General features: G+C 40.4%; 1 protein-coding gene across 1 annotated transcript in view; it reads left to right on the top strand.

Annotated features, from left to right (window-relative positions):
* Positions 1 to 21,226, top strand: part of LOC133545282 (aspartyl/asparaginyl beta-hydroxylase-like) — a 44,963-nt gene extending 23,737 nt beyond the window's left edge. Inside the window, exons 4-9 of the mRNA XM_061890706.1 lie at positions 8,365 to 8,454; positions 10,235 to 10,333; positions 12,220 to 12,291; positions 14,428 to 14,528; positions 17,972 to 18,025; positions 19,736 to 21,226. Of these exons, the coding sequence (XP_061746690.1) occupies positions 8,365 to 8,454; positions 10,235 to 10,333; positions 12,220 to 12,291; positions 14,428 to 14,528; positions 17,972 to 18,025; positions 19,736 to 20,527 (1,208 nt within the window). The 3' untranslated portion in view covers positions 20,528 to 21,226. The remainder of the gene's footprint in view (positions 1 to 8,364; positions 8,455 to 10,234; positions 10,334 to 12,219; positions 12,292 to 14,427; positions 14,529 to 17,971; positions 18,026 to 19,735) is intronic.
* The last annotated feature ends 1,641 nt before the right edge of the window (positions 21,227 to 22,867 follow it).

Below are 22,867 nucleotides of genomic sequence, written 5' to 3'. Positions count from 1 at the left end.
GCAGGAGGGACATTAGAAAAAGGACTGCCCGCTGTTGAAAGGCCGTAAATCTAATGCCAAGGCAGCTGGGTGTGTTTCTGTTGTGCATCCAGTTGATTTTGGCGTCTCTGATCTAACACCGTTACCTCGTTTGGAAGTTCATTGTGAGCAAGTGATTGAAGATGGTGCATCTGTGTCAGACGAGCAGACGAAATCAGTAGAGTCAGCTGCGTCTGATTTCGCTCCATTCATTAGTGATGGCTGGGTGTGATTGGTTGGAGACACACAAAAAGTTCCAGTTAAAATCTTAAGAGACACTGGGGCATCTGAGAGTTTCATTTCTGGAGCAGTTTTGCCATTTTCCACAGCATCTGACACTGGGAAATGTGTTTTGATTAGAGGAATAGGCATGCAGTCATTTTCTGTACCGTTGCACAAAATTCACTTGTGTTCAGGATTTGTGAATGGGGAGGTGACTATTGCTGTGAGACCGTCTCTGCCTATGCAGGATATCCATGTAATTCTGGGGAACAATTTGGGTGGGTGTTTAGTTTCTCCACCTCCAGTTGTTACACCTGTACCGCTATCTGTAGAGGAGCCAGACGCGTGTTGTCAAGAATTCCCAGAAGTGTTTACTGCTTGTGCTGTGACTAGGGCAATGTCTCGCACGCAGGCGCAATCGTCGGATGTGTCCAAATCTGTGCCTATTTTTGTTCCTGAGCTGCCCGAACCTCTGTCATGTCAAGATTTAATTGAGGCACAAAAGAATGATCAGAGCTTTGAGAAATATTTTGCCTTAGTTTCTACTGATCCAACGATGGGTTACTTCATTCAGAATGGCGTTTTGCTGCATACGTGGTTGCCAGGTGTTGATCCTGAAGTGGCAGGTCAGGTGATTCAAGTGATGGTACCTGACAAATACCGTGATTTGATTTTGAGAACAGCCCATGGAGCAGAGTCTGGGCATTTTGGAGTTAAGAAAACCTACCGACGTCTTTGGGAACATTTTTACTGGCCACGGATGAAACGCCATGTATCTAGATTTGTCAAAGCATGTCATGTTTGCCAGGTTGCGAAACAGAGTACTCCCATTAAACCTGCACCACTTCAACCTATTCCGTCTGTTGGCACACCATTTGAGCATCTCATTATTGATTGTGTAGGTCCACTACCCCCTTCGAAATCTGGTTGTGTGTACCTCTTTACCATCATGTGCCAGGCCACTCGGTATCCAGCAGCGTATGCCTTGAGAACAATTACCACAAGGTCAATATTGAAATGTTTGTCTAAATTCATTTCTGTCTTTGGCATTCCAAAGGTAATTCAGAGCGACAGAGGGTCTAACTTTACCTCCAGAACATTTGCTGCAGCGTTGAAGTCGATGCAGGTGAAGCACAATTTGAGCAGCGCGTATCACGCACAGAGTCAGGGGGCATTGGAGCGCTGGCATGCCACGTTGAAGTCTCTCTTGCGCGCTTACTGTGTTGAGATGCGGAGAGATTGGGAGGAGGCGTTGCCATGGCTCTTGTTGTCTGCGCGTGGTGTAGTTCAAGAAAGCACTGGTTTTAGTCCAAATGACCTAGTCTTTGGCCACAAAGTCCGGACCTCACTGTCTGTTTTAAATGCCAATCTGGATCTGCAGAACACTCCCGTCAGTTTCACTGAGTATGTAGATGGTTTTCGTCGTAGGCTGTTGCTTGCGTGGAAAGAGGCAACCGAGCATTTGACTAAAGCTCAGGTGAAAATGAAGCTGCGTTATGACCGTAAAGCGAAGATCAGAGTTTTCAATCCAGGTGATCAAGTTTTAGCTTTGCTGCCCATTCCGGGGTCACCATTTACAGCAAAATACTCTGGTCCATTTACGGTTATGAGCCAAGTGTCAGATCTCAATTATTTACTGTCAACTCCTGATCGTAAACGATCACAGCAACTGTGTCATGTGAATTTACTCAAGCCTTACCACTCTGCAGGTTCCGACAAGGCGGGTGGGATTGCTGCGAGTCCAGTGGGTCTAGCCGTTGGGGTTGGGGAACCGCTCAACTGGCCGGAGGTGGCAGCTTGGGATGAAGTGCGCGCACCTGATGATTCAGTGTTACACGGGCGCTTGGATAATACTCAGCAGTTAAAGGAGCTAGATAGTCTCCTCGGTCATTTAAGTGAGGTACAGCGTAAACAGTTGTCGGATTTGATTTTTGAGTTTTTGCCTTTGTTTTCCGACACTCCAACCTGTACCACACTAATTGAACATGACATTGACACACAGGGTGCCCGCCCAATACGACAAAGATTTTATCGAGTGGCTCCCGATAAACAGAAGAGTATGGAGGACAGTGTGCAGTATCTGCTTGATCATGGTCTCGCCAAGCCATCTTACTCCAGTTGGGCATCGCCATGTCTACTGGTGAAAAAGTCAGATAACACCTATAGATTCTGTACGGATTATAGGAAAGTAAATGCTGTGACTAGACCAGATTCTTTTCCATTGCCACGTATCGAGGACTGTGTGGATCAGGTTGGGAGTGCTCGTTATGTCAGCAAATTTGATTTATTGAAAGGTTACTATCAAGTGCCTTTGACGCAGAGAGCGCAGGAGATATCTGCATTCATTACCTCTTCCGGTTTGTACTCGTATACTCGAATGAGCTTCGGTTTGCGGAATGCTCCTGCAACCTTCCAACGGCTCATGAATAGGGTCGTTGGGGGGCTGCAGGGGTGCGCGGTTTATTTGGACGACGCCGTTTGTCATTCAGACAGTTGGGACGAACATTTGGCTCGCATTCGAGCGCTTTTCCAGAGGTTGGTGGCAGCAAACCTCACAGTAAATTTAGCGAAATGCGAGTTTGCGCGTGCCACAGTCGTCTATTTGGGTAAAGTAGTCGGCCAGGGGATGGTGCGGCCCGTTAACGCAAAGGTGGCAGCTATTGATAATTTCCCTGAAGAAAGAACTTATGCGCTTTTTGGGTATGATCGGGTACTACCGCAATTTTTGCTGCAATTTTTCAACTGTTGTATCTCCTCTGACCAATTTGTTGAAGGGTGGCGCCAAATTCATTTGGTCGGAGGAGTGTCAGCAGGCTTTCCAGAATGCAAAGCTTTTGTTAACATCAGCTCCGGTCCTGGCTGCACCCAAACTGGATCTGCCATTCCAGCTGCAGGTGGATGCAAGCCAGGTGGGAGCAGGCGCGGTCCTCCTGCAGGCTGATGATGATGGAGTAGCCAGACCGGTTCAACAAATACCAATTTAATTATTCAGTGATTGAAAAGGAAGCATTAGCATTGATTTGGGCATTGCAACACTTTGAAGTCTATGTGGGAGGGGGTCTCCATCCAATTGTGGTCTACTCAGATCACAACCCTCTCACTTTTCTGCAGTCTTTCAAAGGGTCCACCAACCAGCGCCTGTTGCGCTGGGCACTGTTTCTGCAGCCATTCCACCTGTTGATCCGCCATATTCGCGGGGTGGAAAATGTAATGGCTGATGCGCTCTCTCGGGCTCTGAACCAGGAGGTCTAATCATCTCCACTCACTCCTAACCTGCGGTTTTTCTCTGTTTCCCTTAAAGGTCGCTGTCCGGGTACCAGGATTTGCTGGGTGCAGGGAAGGTCGGAGGGGAAGGAGGGTGTTTGGGATGGTTTGGGTTCTGGTTGGTCTGGGGTGGAGGGGAGGTGCGTCAGTGGGACTAGAATATAGCTACTGGGGCTACTGTAGTTTTTTGTTTTCTATTTTTTGATGGTGCTTCAGAGACCCAGTTAACACGGGTCTCTGTTTTTAAGGGGGGAGATGTCATGCCCGGCTCTGCCGGTTAGTGTTTGGGGCACTTTGGTCCTCCGACCCGCAGGTGGAGCTGGTCTGTGAAGACGTGCAACATCTCAGAGGGCTGCTGATTGGACGGCCTATAAAAGGCCTCCCATCAGCATGCTCGCGCTCTCTCTCGTCCCACAGGCACATTCGTTTGGTGACCGTATGGTCACGGCAACGACGGCCGGGATTAGCACCACACTTGCACCCTTTTGGGACAACACTCATTTACTGATACATTCCTTGGTTAATTCACATTACTGATCACTGATACATGTTGTAAATAAAAGATCTGTTGGCTAAAATGTACAAATCGGTGTGGTCTCCCTTAATGTTACAGCCACTAACAAGCCAGTGGTTGTGACACTTGAGAAAAAGTATGTTGTGAAAAAACTACTCAAGTACTGAGTAACTGATGAGTAACCTGTTTGTTTAATGATTACGGCAACTAATAATGCACAAAAACATAAAAATAGCAACGAGCAAATTCAGAGCCAGGAATATCTCTTAAGCAACTAAAACAATATTATATACTAAATAATACATTAAAATAAAAAAAATTAGGGCAAATTGAGCCACAATAACTTAACAGCACCATAGCCTCAGTAGGCATTGATTGATTGATTGATTGAAACTTGTATTAGTAGACTGCACAGTACAGTACATATTCCGTACAATTGACCACTAAATGGTAACACCCCAATAAGTTTTTCAACGTTAATTAATTACTTAATAAATGACCAAGTCGAGGTGATCTACCTCATATATACATACACACATATCATATATATATATATATATATATATATATATATATATATATATATATATATATATATATATATATATATATATATATATATATATATATATATATATACACCTTTATATATACAGTATATAATTTATATTTATTTATTTTTGCCGTTTTTGTTGACATGTTAAAGGTGTTTTAATAAATATACATGCATGTTTAACTTATAGATTCCTATCTTTCATGAAGACAAGAATATAAGTTGGTGTATTACCTGATTCTGATGACTTGCATTGATTGGAATCAGACAGTAAAGTGCTGATAACGTCCACGTTTTCAAATGGAGGAGAAAAAAGTTTGTCTTTTCTGTCTAATACCACATGCAAGTCCTTGGTTTTTGGCATCTTATTTGTCCAGCTTCCATATTGGTTTTTATACACTTTACAAGAAATACATTGGCGGCAAACTCCGTAGCTTGCTAGCTTGTTTGCGCTGGCTTTGGGAGACTCTTATTTTGTTAGCGCAGGCGCGATGGAGCGGCGCTTTTATTGTGAAGACAGGAACCGGGCGGTCAGTCTTTAGGCTTTTGACGGGAAGTACGGTTGAAATGAAAAGTGTCTTTTTTCCTTTACACTTTTGATTGATTGATTGAAACTTGTATTATTAGATTGCACAGTACAGTTGACCACTAAATGCTAACACCCCAATAAGTTTGTCAACATGTCGGGTTCTACGTGTGACGGTCACGTGACCACCTGGTTTTGTTTGATTGGTCCAACGTCACCAGTGACTGCATTTGATTGGTGAAACGCAGGCATGCGTAGATCCTACTTTGAATGCGTGTCTGACAAAAACAGAACAAAAACAAAACGTGCATTAACAGATCGATAAAAAAAAAAAAAGTAGCGAGTAGCGACCTGATTGCAGATAAATGGAGCGGAGTAAAAGTAGCGTTTCTTCTCTATAAATTTACTCAAGTAAAAGTAAAAGTATGTTGCATAAAAACTACTCTTAGAAGTACTCAAGTAGATGTAACGGAGTAAATGTAGCGAGTTACTACCCACCTCTGCAAACTGCTATGAAGAAAAAAGGGGTTTAGCATGAAATAAATGTTTCTTCCTGCTCCTTTTCCTAGATGTCGTAATGAGAAAGTGTGAATATGTAAAGTAAGTGTTTAGATGTTGGAAACACACCAATACATCAACATGGTAGACATAATAACACATAATGTACTCTCAAGTATTTTGCAATAATACTACTGTAGCTTTCATATTTGCAATTTTGTACGATTCAAAATACTCAATTCCCCCAACGATATGTAGAATATACATGAAAAAAACTGATTGAAGTGTAATATAGTGAGAGATTACTGTACTTTATTTTGGATGCCATATTTTATTGTTTCAATTTGGATGTATTATATCTAACACTAATTGCAAGTGTGCAGTCCTGGTCAAAAGTGTTCCAATCATTCTTATTTTGTTGTGATGTAGTGATTGGAGCACATACTTGTTGCTCACAAAATATTCATGAAGTTTGCTTCTTTTATGAATTTATTATGGCTCTACTGAAAATGTGAGCAAATCTTGTTAGAAAATAATTACGTGTAAGTTATCACACAACTCTTATGCTTGAAGGCCGTTGTTATAGTTATAATCAATTGTGCTGAAGTTGTACTTTTCTATCTGTGCAAAGGGACAATTTGCAATCTTGGATTGCGAGTCGTCTTGTATCAGTGTCGTCTCAGAGCTAACATAATAGATCGACTATGGACTGGACTCTCACACAATTATGTTAGATCCACTATGGACTGGACTCTCACACAATTATGTTAGATCCACTATGGACTGGACTCTCACACTATTATGTTTGATCCACTATGGACTGGACTCTCACACTATTATGTTAGATCCACTATGGACTGGACTCTCACACAATTATGTTAGATCTACTATGGACTGGACTCTCGCAATTATGTTAGATCCACTATGGACTGGACTCACACTATTATGTACGATCCACTACGGACTGGACTCTCACACTATTATGTTAGATACACTATGGACTGGACTCTCACACAATTATGTTGGATCCACTATGGACTGGACTCTCACTATTATGTTAGATCCACTATGGACTTGACTCTCACTATTATGTTAGATCCACTATGGACTGGACTCTCACTATATGTTGGATCCACTATGGACTGGACTCTCGCACTATTATGTTAGATCCACTACGGACTGGACTCTCACACAATTATGTTAGATCCACTATGGACTGGACACTCACACAATTATGTTAGATCCACTATGGACTGGACTCTCACACTATTATGTTAGATCCACTATGGACTGGACTCTCACACTATTATGTTAGATCCACTATGGACTGGACTCTCACACAATTATGTTAAATCCACTATGGACTGGACTCTCACACTATTATGTTAGATCCACTATGGACTGGACTCTCACTATTATGTTAGATCCACTATGGACTGGACTCACACTATTATGTTAGATCCACTATGGACTGGACTCTCACACAATTATGTTAGATCCACTATGGACTGGACTCTCACACAATTATGTTAGATCCACTATGGACTGGACTCTCACACAATTATGTTAGATCCACTATGGACTGGACCCTCACACTATTATGTTAGATCCACTATGGACTGGACTCTCACACTATTATGTTAGATCCACTATGGACTGGACTCTCACACAATTATGTTAAATCCACTATGGACTGGACTCTCACACTATTATGTTAGATCCACTATGGACTGGACTCTCACACTATTATGTTAGATCCACTATGGACTGGACTCTCACACAATTATGTTAGATCCACTATGGACTGGACTCTCACACAATTATGTTAGATCCACTATGGACTGGACTCTCACACAATTATGTTAGATCCACTATGGACTGGACTCTCACACTATTATGTTAGATCCACTATGGACTGGACTCTCACACTATTATGTTAGATCCACTATGGACTGGACTCTCACACAATTATGTTAGATCCACTATGGACTGGACTCTCACACTATTATGTTAGATCCACTATGGACTGGACTCTCACACTATTATGTTCGATCCACTATGGACTGGACTCTCACACAATTATGTTAGATCCACTATGGACTGGACTCTCACTATTATGTTAGATCCACTATGGACTGGACTCTCACACTATTATGTTAGTGTGAGAGTGCAGTCCATAGTGGATCTAACATAATAGTGTGGACTCTCACTATTATGTTAGATCCACTATGGACTGGACTCTCACACTATTATGTTAGTGTGAGAGTCCAGTCCATAGTGGATCTAACATAATAGTGTGAGTTTAGTCCGTAGTGGATCTAACATAATAGTGTGAGAGTCCAGTCCATAGTGGGTCAAATATAATACTGTGAGAGTCCAGTCCATAGTGGATCTAACATAATAGTGAGAGTCCAGTCCATAGTGGATCAAACATAATAGTGAGAGTCCAGTCCATAGTGGATCTAACATAATAGTGAGAGTCCAGTCCATAGTGGATCTCACATAATAGTGTGAGAGTCCAGTCCATAGTAGATCTAACATAATAGTGTGAGAGTCCAGTCCATAGTGGATCTAACATTATAGTGTGAGAGTCCAGTCCATAGTGGATCTAACATAATAGTGTTCCTCCAGAAGGTCTTATCTTTGTCCATATGATGTCAGATGAAACAAATAATGCAACATTGATGACCTCCATCCCTTGAAAGATTGTTGTGTGTGTGTGTAGTGTACTTGAGTTGTGTTACCTCTGACTTGTGTCCTCTCACACAGGACTGAACCAGAAAAGCGATGAGGCTGACGTGACTTTCCCTGACTTTGCTGCCCCGGTGGTGATGTCCGAGCCTCAACCTTCAGACGAGGGTAATGACACTCACTACTTACCTTTGTGGAACTCTACTTCCTGTCTAATCATGACTACTTTTACTTGAAAAGCAGCACAACTACCAACATGCAAGTCTGTGTTGTTCTCTGCACTAAAGCTGGGGGATATGAATATGAAGGATATGAATATGAAGGAAATGAATATGAAGGATATAAATATTTAAGCTGGTAGACACTTAATGACTATCAGTAAGTCCGTTAATCAGTTCTGTCTCTGGAAGCTGGATTATTCTCTATTTTCCTCACCTGCACACTCAAACCCTCATCAAACCGCGAGCTGCTTCTCTGATTTCGTATCAACATTAGCTATGAAAATGACTATTCATTCATTCCAGCTGCAATAACACTCCATTTGTTATTGATGACCATCGTTTGTTCAGGACAAGAAAAAGCTAGCAAGCTAAATAGTCGACGAGAATATGTGTGTGTGTGTGTGTGTGTGTGTGTGTGTGTGTGTGTGTGTGTGTGTGTGTGTGTGTGTGTGTGTGTGTGTGTGTGTGTGTGTGTGTGTGTGTGTGTGTGTGTGTATATATATGTGTGTATGTATATACGTGTGTGTGTATGTATGTATGTGTTTATGTATGTATGTGTTTATGTATGTATATATATGTGTATGTATATACGTGTGTGTGTATGTATACATTGTGTGTATGTATATACGTGTGTGTGTATGTATACATTGTGTGTATGTATGTGTGTGTGTGTGTATATATGTATGTGTATGTATATACGTGTTTGTGTGCGTGTGTGTGTGTATATATATATGTATATATATATATATATATATATATATATGTATGTATGTATGTATGTATGTATGTATGTATGTATGTATGTATGTGTGTGTATGTATGTATGTATATATATATATGCATGTGTATGTATATACGTGTGTGTGTGTGTATGTATATATATGTGTATGTATGTATATATGTGTGTATATATATATATGTATGTGTGTGTATAGGTATGTATGTATATATGTGTGTGTATATATGTGTGTGTGTATATATATGTGTGTATAGGGATGTATGTGTATGTATGTATATATATGTGTATGAATGTATATATGTATATGTATATATATATACATATATGTGTGTATATATGTATATATGTGGATAGGGATGTATGTGTATGTATGTATATATGTATATATGTGTATGTATACGTATATATATATATATATATGTGTATATATATATATATATATATATATATATGTGTATATATATATATATATATATATATATATATGACTTCATAAACACACTTTTTTTTTTTAAGATTTATTGACGATGAAAAATATCCCTGTAATCATAGTCGTATCGACTAAACACGCTACTGTACTTGGTATCATTACAGTGGATGTCAGGTGTAGATTCTCATTGTCATCCCACTGGGTTGAGTTTTTCCTTGCCCTGATGTGGGATCTGAGCCGAGGATGTCGTTGTTGCTTGTGCAGCCCTTTGAGACACTGGTGATTTAGGGCTATATAAGATTTGATTGATTGATCCACCCATGACGTTTGTTTACATTGTGACGGCGGTGACCTATTGTATCCTCCTACGCTGTGTAGTGAGGCTTTTTTAGCTATTCCTCCTCCTCCAGTGATAATGCTACTTTTAAGAAACTCACTTTATTTGTCGCCATGGAGGCCTTCAAAGTGTGGAACTGAAGCCTTTTGGAACAATCCTGAATCCAAACGGTGATCCGGATCATCCCCCAAAGCTAATCAGATTGTGTCCTTGTGATGTAGAACTGGACCAGGAGCCTGAGGACTTTACTTCCCACCATGAAGATGCTGCTGACGAAGATGATGAAGTGGAGACGCCTGAACCGGAACCTTCTTCTGAGGGTAATTGACCAGAACTTTCTTTCCGACAATGGTGACGACGCTCTTATTTAGCAGTGGCTTGGGAGTCTCCGCCCACTTTTTGTGAATGGAAGATTCAAAATGGGCGTGGCCATGTTTTTGTTGGTGCCCTGTGATTGGCCGGTGCACCTCGCTGGGGTAGGCTCCAGCTCCCCCTGAACCAAGCGCTGTCAAAAATGAAGGAATGAGTTAAAAGTCAAAAAAGAAGATGCACCAGATAACAGGCTCTTAACCTTTTTGACTTTTCCACTACAATGGGGCCCGGGGCCCACTCAGATACTAACACTCACTTAGTCATCTGACTAAAGGTTTTAATCATAATCTAAAATATTTTCCAACTTACTTACAGTTTAGCACAGGGGTGTCCAAAGTGCGGCCCGCAGGTCATTTTTTTAAGGGCCCCACGGCACATTTTAAAAATATAATCGAAAAAATTTTTAAAGGTAAAAAGTGATATAAAGGAGCAAACGGGTAAAATGTGACAAGAAAATGTTGCAATGTTTACTTTAATAACACAAAGCTGCCATGCAGGCTGTTTCTTTCTTTAAAAAATAATAATGAATCAAAATCAATGTCATTATGAATTATTGACCGATTCAAGGCTCCAATTATGTCACGTTAAATATTTCACTTTGAGATATTTTGGGGGGAAAATGTTGCATATTTTGTGTTTGCCTTTTAATTTAAAGAAGGGCCTTAATTGAACAAACAAAAAACATAAACAACAATAAAACTTATAACTGACGGATAGATCTGAAGCTGATCTCGAGATTATTGTGTGAAAAGTAAACAGTAAAAAAATATATATATTATTTTCTAAGACAATGAGTCTGGATCCCCAATAATTTAAGTGTGATTTGTTTTTAAGTGTCATTGCACAAAAAATAATAATTAATTAAAATAAATGGTGTCATGAGTTATCGACCTTTTTAATGCTCCAATTATCATATAATTTAAAATATTCGACTTAAAAATTTCAGAAAATGGATGGATGGATGGACTTAAAAATTTATTGGATGAATATATTGCATATTTTGTGATTTTTCCATAAAAAAACTGTTTTTTTTTTGACAAAAAGAGCATACAACTTAAATCTTTAAAATTGTTATATTGACAGATGGACCTAATGTTGATCTGGAGATTTTAAACGTGAATAATAATACAAAAAAATAATACTGAATAATGACACATTTTTAATATTTTTTGGACCAAAACCCTTTGGTCAAGCCTGAGTGGAAGCCCAAATGTATATTTTTTATACATGTATTGTTTTTTAAAATAAAAATTTTGATTTTTCAGTGTGCGGCCCTCAGTGGAAAAAGTTTGGCCACCCCTAGTTTATCAGGATAAACCACGGCTAAAATAGTTTGTAACTAAACTAATAACACAAATACAGTCGTGGTCAAAAGTGTACGTACACTTGTAAACAACATGTCAGTTTTCTTTCATCTGACCACGGAACTTTCCTCCAGAAGGTCTTATCTTTGTCCATGTGATGTCAGGTGAAACAAAAATGAAGCTGTTTGGGAGAAATCTCAGGAACACCACACCTACCGTCAAGCATGGTGGTGGTAGTATTATGCTCTGGGCCTGTTTTGCTGCCAATGGGACAATGAAAAAGGAGGATTAGCTCCAAATTGTTCAGGGCAAACTAAAACCATCAGGGGGGAGGTTGGGTCTTGGGCACAGTTGGGGGTTCCAACAGGACAATGACCCCAAAAGTGGTCAAGGAATGGCTAAATCAGACTAGAATGAAGGTTTTCGAACGGCCTTTCTGAAGTCCTGTCTTAATCGTGTGGACAATGCCGAAGAAACAAGTCCATGTCACGTTAAACTGAACTGCACCAATTCTGTTCCTCGGTCTACAGATGTGGTGGAGCCTGACCCTGTGCCTGTGGAAGACGACTGGGAAGCAGTGGACATGGATTTACTCCGAACAGGTACTAGACCCTGACCTAGGTTGTTCCTTGACATGCCTTACCACCACTTGGTGGCAGTGGAGTGTTGGGTTGTACGGTATACCGGTACTAGTATAGTACCGCCATACTGATGAATTGGTTCGGTACTATACTGCCTCTCAAAAGCACCAATTCCGCCAGAGGAGCATGTTGGGCAGCGCACGCACACCGAGTACTTACAAGCAGACACGGTGTGTAGACAGAAAAGCTACTTCTAAATCACTAATCCCGGTCTCCATGGCGACAAACAGAGTTTCTTACAAGTAGCATTATCACTGGGGGACGAGGAATAGCTAAACATGCTTCACTACACACCGTAGCTCACCGCCGTCACAATGTAAACAAACGCCATGGGTGGATCTACACCTGACATCCACTGTAATGATACCAAGTACAGGAGCGTATTTGGTCGATACTACTATGATTACATCGATATTTAAAAAAAATCTTTTGTCTTTCTTTTTTAAATGTATATTATGTTTATAAAGTCAGTAAATACGTCCCTGGACACATGAGGACTTTGAATATGACCAATGTATGATCCTGTAAATACTTGGTATCACATCCATACCTAAATGTGTGGTATCATCCAAAACTAATGTCAAGTATCAAAGAAGAGAAGAATAAGTGATTATTACATTTTAACAGATGTGTAAATAGAACATGTTAAAACAGAAAACAGGGCGACACCTACCCTTTATATCAGTATTTTTTAACTATTTTATTGTATGATCCTGTAACTACTTGGTATCGCATCCATACCTAAATGTGTGGTATCATTCAAAACTAATGTCAAGTATCAAAGAAGAGAAAAATAAGTGATTATTACATTTTACAGAAGTGTAGATAGAACTTGTTGAAACAGAAAATAGCGCGACACCTACCCTTTATATCAGTATTTCTTCATCAGTATTGGATTTTATTAGTTATTATTTTGTATGATCCTGTAACTACTTGGTATCAAATTGATACCAAATGTGTAGTATTGTCCAAAACTAATGTCAAGTATCAAAGAAGAGAAGAATAAGTGATTATTACATTTGAACAGAAGTGTAGATAGAACATGTTAAAACAGAAAACAGCACAACACCTACCCTCTACATCAGTATTTGTTCACTATACTATCATTGGTTTATTAGGTATTATATTTTATTGTATGATCCTGTAACTACTTGGTATCAAATCGATACCTAAATATGTGGTATCATCCAAAACTAATGTCAAGTATCGAATAAGTGATTATTACATTTTAACAGAAGTGTAGATAGAACATGTTGAAACAGAAAATAGCGTGACACCTACCCTTTATATCAGTATTTTTTAATCATTTTATTATTGGTTTATTAGGTATTATATTTTTTTGTATGATCGTGTAACTACTTGGTATCGGATCGATACTTAAATGTGTGGTATCATCCAAAACTAATCTCAAGTAGCAAAAAAGAGAAAAATAACTGATTATTACATTTGAACAGAAGTGTAGATAGAACATGTTCAAACAGAAAACAGCATGACACCTACCCTTTACATCAGAATTTCTTCATCAGTATTGGATTTTATTAGGTATTATTTTGTATGATCCTGTAACTACTTGGTATCAAATCGATACCAAATGTGTAGTATCATCCAAAATTAATGTCAAGTATGAAAGAAGAGAAGAATAAGTGATTATTACATTTGAACAGAAGTGTAGAAAGAACATGTTAAAACAGAAAATAAGCAGATATTAACAGTAAATGAACAAGTGGATTAAAATTCAATTTTTTACAGTTTGTCCTTTATAATGTAGACAGAATAATAAAGTACACAGTTTGTTTACTTACTACTAAAAGACAAGTTGTCTAGTATTTTCAACATTTAATTTAAGGACTAAACTACTACTAAATCACTAATCCCGGCCTCCATGGCAACAAATAAAGTAAGTTTCTTCCAAGTAGCATTATCACTGGAGGAGGAGGAATAGCTAAACATGCTTCACTACGTCCATACTTGGATGAGCAACCATATCTGATTGATGATTCTAACCATGTAGATTCCTCTCGGCAAAAACTATTAAATAGTTGTTGTTTTTTTTAAAAAAGGTCTGATTGTACTTGCATGAAAATGTGTTTTTTCTAGATGCTGTACCTGAGGACTCAGCAGAAGCTGACATGGACGACTCGTTGCCCGAGCAAGAAGCTGAGCATGAACACATACAGGAAGCTGAGGACCACTCTGAGGTGGGTTTCTATCAAAGCTTTAAAAAATCTGTATTTTCCAGACTACTTAGCACAAGATATAGAAGCCTCACACCTCTAAATTTTAGAAGAAAAAACATATTTCCATGTATAAGTCACAGATATATATGTTGTGAAATGACTTATTTACACCGAAATATGTTTCAATGTTTATTTACATTGTTTCCAGACTGTTTGTGACAAGGCAGTAAAACAGCTGATCAAACAAAACAGAAGTCATGGACTCAATAACTCCACGCTGACGTTTTGGTGAACTTACTTGGGAATTTGTGAACGTGAAACGATACAAAAAGAATGTTATTGTAATTTAATAACGCTAACACAGACACTCGTAAACCTGTTAGCATATGAGCTAATGATTACATCACGATAGCAGGTACAAATATGCATGGGAACACTCCTACAGACATCACACATGGGACTTTTTATACATCCATCCATCCATTTACTACCGCTTATTCCCTTTGGGGTCGCTGGTGCCTATCTTAGCTACACTCGGGCGGAAGGCGGGGTACACCCTGGACAAGTCGCCATCTCATCGCAGGGGACTTTTTATCAATTATAAATAGTTTTAGTTATATTGTAAAACTAACAAAAATTGCTTGGTGTGATGAATAAAGAATCCGCACAAGTAGAAACGCTATGGACGGTTTCACTTGAAACATTTTAAAATTATAGCGCATTTTCAACCCGCGAAGCTCGTAGCGAGCGATAAGACGCCATTTTAGTGTCCGCTTGGGTTTAACGAAAACTATCGAGGACAAAAAAATCCATCATTTAGCCGCGCCGTTGTACAAGACGCAGGGGTCAAAGCGTGGGAAAAGACGTTACGTGGCTTACCTGCTAAACCAACACAGTGCAGCCTGACCTTAGACTTAGACAAACCTTATTGATCCACAATGGAAATAGTTCCACACAGTCGCTCACTTTCAAGGGATGGAAAGGATAATGCAAGAATTAAGTAGACTACAAATATAAGATATATGTAATATTTACATATTATATATACATTATATAATATGTACTGATATATTATTATGTTATATTTGCACCAGGTCGCCCGCTGGCCTGTTCTAAAAATAGCTCAAATAGCAGCACTTACCAGTGAGCTGCCTCTATTTTTTAAATTGTATTTATTTACTAGCAAGCTGCTCTCACTTTGTCCGATAATTCTAAGAGAGACAAAACTCAAATAGAATTCTGAGCTGCAACCTTATCGTGGTAGAGGAGTTTGCGTGTCCCAATGATCCTAGGAGCTATGTTGTCCGGGGGCATAAAGCCCCCTGGTAGGGTCTCCCAAGGCAAACAGGTTCTAGGTGAGGGACCAGACAAAGAGCAGCTCGAAGACCTTTATGGAGATGAAAAACCATGGACCCAGATTTCCCTCGCCCGGACGCGGGTCAACGGGGCCCCCTTCTGGAGCCAGGCCCGGAGGTGGGGCACGATGGCGAGCGCCTGGTACCCATGGGGCCCGCGAAGAGGCAACGTGGGTCACCCCTCCAATGGGCTCACCACCCATAGCAGGGGCCATAGAGGTCGGGTGCATTGTGAGCTGGGCGACAGCCGAAGGCAGGGCACTTGGCGGTCCGATCCTCGGCTACAGAAGCTAGCTCTTGGGACGTGGAACGTCACCTCACTGGGGGGGAAGGAGCCTGAGCTAGTGCGCGAGGTAGAGAAGTTCCGGCTGGATATAGTCGGACTCACCTCGACGCACAGCAAGGGCTCTGGAACCAGTTCTCTCGAGAGGGACTGGACCCTCTTCCACTCTGGCGTTGCCGGCAGTGAGAGGCGACGGGCTGGGGTGGCAATTCTGGTTGCCCCCCGGCTCAAAGCCTGTACGTTTGAGTTCAACCCGGTGGACGAAAGGGTAGCCTCCCTCCGCCTTCGGGTGGGGGGACGGGTCCTGACTGTTTGTGCTTACGCACCAAACAGCAGTTCAGAATACCCACCCTTTTTGGGCACACTCGAGGGAGTACTGGAAAGTGCTCCCCCGGGTGATTCCCTTGTCCTACTGGGAGACTTCAACGCTCACGTTGGCAACGACAGTGAAACCTGGAGAGGCGTGATTGGGAAGAATGGCCGCCCGGATCTGAACCCGAGTGGTGTTTTGTTATTGGACTTTTGTGCTCGTCACGGTTTGTCCATAACAAACACCATGTTCAAACATAAGGGTGTCCATATGTGCACTTGGCACCAGGACACCCTAGGCCGCAGTTCCATGATCGACTTTGTAGTTGTGTCATCGGATTTGCGGCCTCATGTTTTGGACACTCGGGTGAAGAGAGGGGCGGAGCTTTCTACCGATCACCACCTGGTGGTGAGTTGTCTGCGATGGTGGGGGAGGATGCCGGACAGACCTGGCAGGCCCAAACGCATTGTGAGGGTCTGCTGGGAACGTCTGGCAGAGTCTCCTGTCAGAGAGAGTTTCAATTCCCACCTCCGGAAGAACTTTGAACATGTCACGAGGGAGGTGCTGGACATTGAGTCCGAGTGGACCATGTTCCGCACCTCTATTGTCGAGGCGGCAGATCGGAGCTGTGGCCGCAAGGTAGTTGGTGCCTGTCGGGGCGGCAATCCTAAAACACCTTGGTGGACACCAGCGGTGAGGGATGCCGTCAAGCTGAAGAAGGAGTCCTATCGGGTCCTTTTGGCTCATAGGACTCCGGAGGCAGTGGACAGGTACCGACGGGCCAAGCGGTGTGCAGCTTCAGCGGTCGCGGAGGCAAAAACTCGGACATTGGTCATATTCAAAGTCCTCATGTGTCCAGGGACGTATTTACTGACTTTATAAACATAATATACATTTTTTTTTAAAAAGGAAAAAATAATTTGTGATGATAAAGAATACCGATGTAATCATAGTAGTATCGACTAGATACACTCCTGTACTTGGTATCATTACAGTGGATGTCAGGTGTAGATCCACCCATGGCGTTTGTTTACATTTTTACATTGCATTGTGTAAACTTACTTTATTTGTCGCCATGGAGGCCAGGATTAGTGATGTAGATGTAGCTAAAACACTGCGGGTGGACGTTAGCCGCTAGCTAGCTAGCCATGTCTTAAAGCAGCAGTCTTATAACTTCACCTTTATCTTGACTTTTTACACCAAAAATGCGTCCGTTCTCCCTTTTCTGTCCACACACCGTGTCTGCTTGTAAGTACTCTGTGTGCGCGCACTGCCAAACATGCTCCTCTGCTGGTAAAAGCAGCAAAGTCACCACGTGCCGTCATGTCCTGGAAGTGGTACTTTTCAAACAGAGTATAGTACCTTCGCTTCCTAGAAATGTGCACCAAAGTAGAACAGCCTTGTGTTTTTTTTTCTGCTGTCTCAGATATTTTTCTTGAAGTATGTTCCAGACTTTAAAGGGCGTGGTCCGCTCGAGTGATGAAGCCGTCCATGACGAATCTACCTTTCTTTCCAGATACTTGAGGAGGATCCTGAGGTCCTGGAGGAGGAACTTCCTGCTGCCCAAGAGGTTGGTAACACTAATGATGTAAACATTTCATTATTTATGCATTTTTCATCATTTTATTAGGGACAGAGGACCCTTTTGTATCTCTAAGGTTTTATTATTATTATACCGCCGCCTCTTTGAGCTGTAATTTGACCCCCTTAACATGCTTCAAAATTCACCAAATTTAACACACACATCAGGACTGGTGAAAATTGCCATCTAATTAAAAAAATAAAAACAAAAAAAACTCAAAATTGCGCTCTAGCGCCCCCTAGGAAAAAACACAGACCAAACTGCTTGTAACTTCCAGTAGGAATGTCGTAGAGACATGAAACTAAAACCTCTATGTAGGTCTCACTTAGACCTACATTTCATACACCTACATCCTTCAGCAAAAATCAACAGGTAGTTGGCAAAAACCCCTTCAAAACAAAAGTTTCCTAAAAAAATTCATTTTTGCCTCTTTGGGCTGTAATTTGACCCCCTTAAAATGCTTCAAAACTCACCAAACTCGACACACACATCAGGACTGGTAAAAATTACGATGTAATAAAAAAAAAAATTTAAATTGCGCACTAGCGCCCCCTAGGAATGAAACACTGACAAAACTGCTCTTGGGAAGAAAACACGGACAAAACAGCATGTAACTTCCAGTAGGAATGTCGTAGAGACATGAAACAAAAACTTCTATGTAGGTCTCATTTAGACCTACATTTCATACACTTACATCCTTCAGCAAAAATCAACAGGTAGTTGGCAAAAACCCCTTCAAAACAAACATTTCCTTTAAAAAATTAATTTTTTCCTCTTAGAGCTGTAATTTGACCCCTTAAAGTGCTTCAAAACTCACCAAACTCGACACACACATCAGGACTGGTAAAAATTACGATCTAATAAAAAAATTAAAAAAATAAAAATTGCGCTCTAGCGCCCCCTAGGAATAAAACACTGACAAAACTGCTCTTGGGAAGAAAACACAGACAAAACTGCTTGTAACTTCCGGTAGGAATATCAGAGAGACATGAAACAAAAACTTCTATGTAGGTCTCACTTAGACCTACATTTCATTCATTGACATCCTTCAGCAAAAATCAACAGGAAGTTGGTAATTATCCCTTCAAAAAAAAAGGTTTGTAAAAACCCGTCACCTTTTTTTTCATACATTATCTCCTCTGAGCGCGTTGGTTGTGTCGGCTTCAAACTCGCACAGGAAAGAGATTGAACCTTTCTGATTAAAAGTTGACGAAAGGGGTTTTCTAACTGCTCCGGTTTTGATTTTACGCGCCTTCAAAGAACCGCTGCTGCGCTGCTGCCGTCTCAAGATGGCCGCTTAAAAGCAGGAAGCACCAGCATGACCACACAATGCAGAGAAGGTAGGTAATGTGCGGGTAAAGATGTGTTGACTGGGTGAAAGAAGCAGGCGCCAGTTTGACTCCAGGATACAGAGAAGGTAGGTAAAGTGCAGGTAAAAATATGTTGAATGGGTGAAAGAATGAGGCACCAGTGGGACCCCAGGATGCAGGGAAGGTAGGTAACGTGCAGGTAAAAATATGTTGAATGGGTGAAAGAATGAGGCACCAGTGTGACCCCAGGATACAGAGAAGGTAGGTAATGTGCAGGTAAAAAATTTTCATTTTTACCCGATCAGTAACTGAATGTGTGTTCTTGGACAGGTTTGTCCCAAAAACTGTATTTGTAATCAAGTTCCATTCGTCTTCTCTCTGTGCGCAGGCGTCTCCGGATCGGGAGACAGACGTGGCGGACTTGAAGGCAGCGCTGGAGGATCTGGCGGACGAAGAACCGGCCGCGGAACAGGTCCTCGTCGTCGACCAAGAAGTTGCGTCGGACGAGGACTGGGCGGAGGCCGTGGACGTTGTCACGGAGTCTGAGGACCATGCTGGTGATATAGGAGACCAAGGTGAGGAGATGCTGGAGGATCTGGCTGGCGAGGAGATCCTGGAGGACCTGGACCATGAGGAGCATGATGCTGCTGAGGAGATCCTGGAGGACCTGGACCATGAGGAGCATGATGCTGCTGAGCAGATCCTGGAGGATGTGGACCATGAGGAGCATGCTGCTGCTGAGGAGATCCTGGAGGACGTGGACCATGAGGAGCATGCTGCTGAGAATGGAGACCAAGGTGAGGAGATCCTGGAAGACCTGTACCATGAAGAACATGCTGCTGAGAATGAAGACCAAGGTGAGGAGATCCTGGAGGACCCTGAGGCCGAGGATCCAGCAGCAGCGTATTCGTCCGACCAGACCGAGGAACCCGCTGAAGAAGAAGAAGAGGTTGATCCCTTTGAAGCGGGCGACGCCCCAGAAGAACCGCAGGACAGTTTTTACGATTTCATGGAAGCGCAAAGAGAAAACGAGGAGGAGGAGCTTGCAACCTTTGAAGCGGATCAAGAGGAGGTGCACCCAGAAGTGGAAGAAAAGGAGCCGGGTCCCTCGGACCTGGATGTGGATGTGGACGAGGAGGCAGGAGACGTCTCTGCCTCTGAAGAGCGCAGTGAACAATAAGAACTTGTGATGTGATCCAACCCCCATAACACTAGTAGAGTTCCTGACCTCACTATTTGTCTTTTAATGTGAAAGGGCAGACGCAGCCGTCTGCAACTTATTGTTTTAGATATTTATTAACAACACCCGTCTGTGGAGACAAATGAGAAAATATGCAAAAAACCACCTGACTGTTTTTTTTTTTTGTGTTTGTTTTTGTGTGTTCACTTTCATTTGGAATTCATCTTAAGTTTTGTGTTTGTACGCTTTTGTTTTTTTTTGGCGCTAGGGACCGTTGTTGAATAAATTGTTGTTGTGATCCACTTTCTCTTTGTTGTTTGATTTCTCCTTTCTGTCAGCCGGATTGCTAAAAAAAAAAAAAAAAAAAAAAAGGGAAGATATTTTATTAAAAATAAAAAAAAAATAGCATAATGTAAAGTAAAAAAGTGCAAATGTTAAAACTTTGTTGTATTTTTTTTTTTTTTTTTTAAGTGTTGACTTTATTGCTACCTAGCATGTGTTCCTTTGGGAAAAGAAAAACTAATTAAAATAGCCACAATCCTTAGGTTTTACACCATGTAAAAATATGTACTTTTATTTTACTTTAATCCAGGATGCTTTGTGTTGTGTTTGTCCTCTTTTCCTTCTTTTTGTCATTTTTCTGCCCCTTTTGTATTGTTGTTCCTTATTTTTGTAATAAAGACTTTTTGATATTGTGGACGCCGGCCTGGCTTTCTGTGTCGATGCTTTTATTATCATTTTTCACTGCATTTGTTCTTCATTGGATGCACTGTGTTTGTACAATTTTAATACTCACATTTAATGCTTTTTATATCCATGCTTATAGATATAAGCATGGATATAAATGTCCCATTTACTATCGGTAAAACACTAGTCCAGTTGGCAGCAAAACAGGCCCGGAGCATAACTCTACCACCACCATGCTTGACGGTAGGTATGGTGTTCCTGGGATTAAAGGCCTCGCCTTTTCTCCTCCAAACATATTGTGGCCAAACTGCTCCATTTTGTATGTTTTAAAGACCTTCTGGAGGAAAGTTCTGTGGTCTTAAAGGTGTGGACAATGCTGAAGAAACAAGTCCATATCAGGAAAAGCAGCATATTTAACTGAACGGCAGCAATTTTGTGGTGAAAAATGTAATCAGAAGCTTGTGGATGGCTAGGAAAAGCAAATATTAACATTGCTTTATGTATACTTTAGACTTTATTCACATTTTCAGTATTCATAATAAATTCATAAAAGAAGCAAACTTCGTGAATGTTTTTTGTGCTACTTTTAATAGTGAGAACAGTTGCCAAGTACTAAATATTTATTAGATGATCAATACAGCTTAATTTAATACACGGGTGTCCATTTTTTTCGGCCCCACAACACATTGTAAAAATACTATTAAAAAAACAAAAACAAACATAAAAAGTGTTATAAAAGAGCCAACAGGTGAAATGTAACAAGAAAATGTTGCAATGTTTACTTTAATAACACAAAGCTGCCATGCAGGCTGTTTTCTTTAAAAAATAATAATCAATCAAAATGAATGTCAATATGAATTATTGACCTATTCAAGGCATTAGATATTCTATTTTTGGATATTCTTTGGGGAAAATGTTGCATAACTTATAACTTAATAACTTCCAGATCAACTTCAGATAAGTTTTTTTGTTGTTTATGTTTTTTATTAATTTGTTTTAGGCCCTTTTTAAAACAAATTAAAAAAAAAACAGCTTATTGTTTTTTACATAGCAAACACAAAATATGCAACATTTTCCCCAAAGAATATCTCAATTTGTTTTAAAAAAAAAAGGGCCTAAAACAAATAAATAAAAAACATAAACAACAAAAAACTTATCATCTGAAGTTGATCTGGAAGTTATTGTGTTAAATGTAAACATTTAATAAAATGTATAATTATTTTTCTTAACACTTTAATGAGTAAAGACCCGTTTGGATCCCCAATAATTGTTGTGTAATTACAAATATGTAAGAAAAATGATAATAATTATGAGTTATTGACCCTTTTAAGGCTCCAATTATTATATAATCTCAAATATTCCACTTTAAAATGTTATTGGGTGAAAATATTACATATTTTGTGTTTTTTTCCCCCGTAAAAAACAGGGTTTTCTTTGACAAAAAGAGCATACAAACTTAAATCTTTAATAACGTTTTATTGACAAATAGACCTAATGTTGATTTAAAACTTGAATAATAATAAAAAATAATAATACTGAATAATGACACATTTTTAATATTGTTTTGACCTAAATCCTATTGGGACTAAGTGAAGGCCTAAATTTATATTTTTTATGCATGTATTGTATTGGTTTTTAACATAAAAAATGTGC

This window comes from Nerophis ophidion, linkage group LG28 (genome assembly GCF_033978795.1).
Source record: "Nerophis ophidion isolate RoL-2023_Sa linkage group LG28, RoL_Noph_v1.0, whole genome shotgun sequence".
NCBI classification, from domain to species: domain Eukaryota; kingdom Metazoa; phylum Chordata; class Actinopteri; order Syngnathiformes; family Syngnathidae; genus Nerophis; species Nerophis ophidion.
Note: the sequence above shows the minus strand (reverse complement) of the source record. Positions and strands in the feature narration are given on the sequence as shown.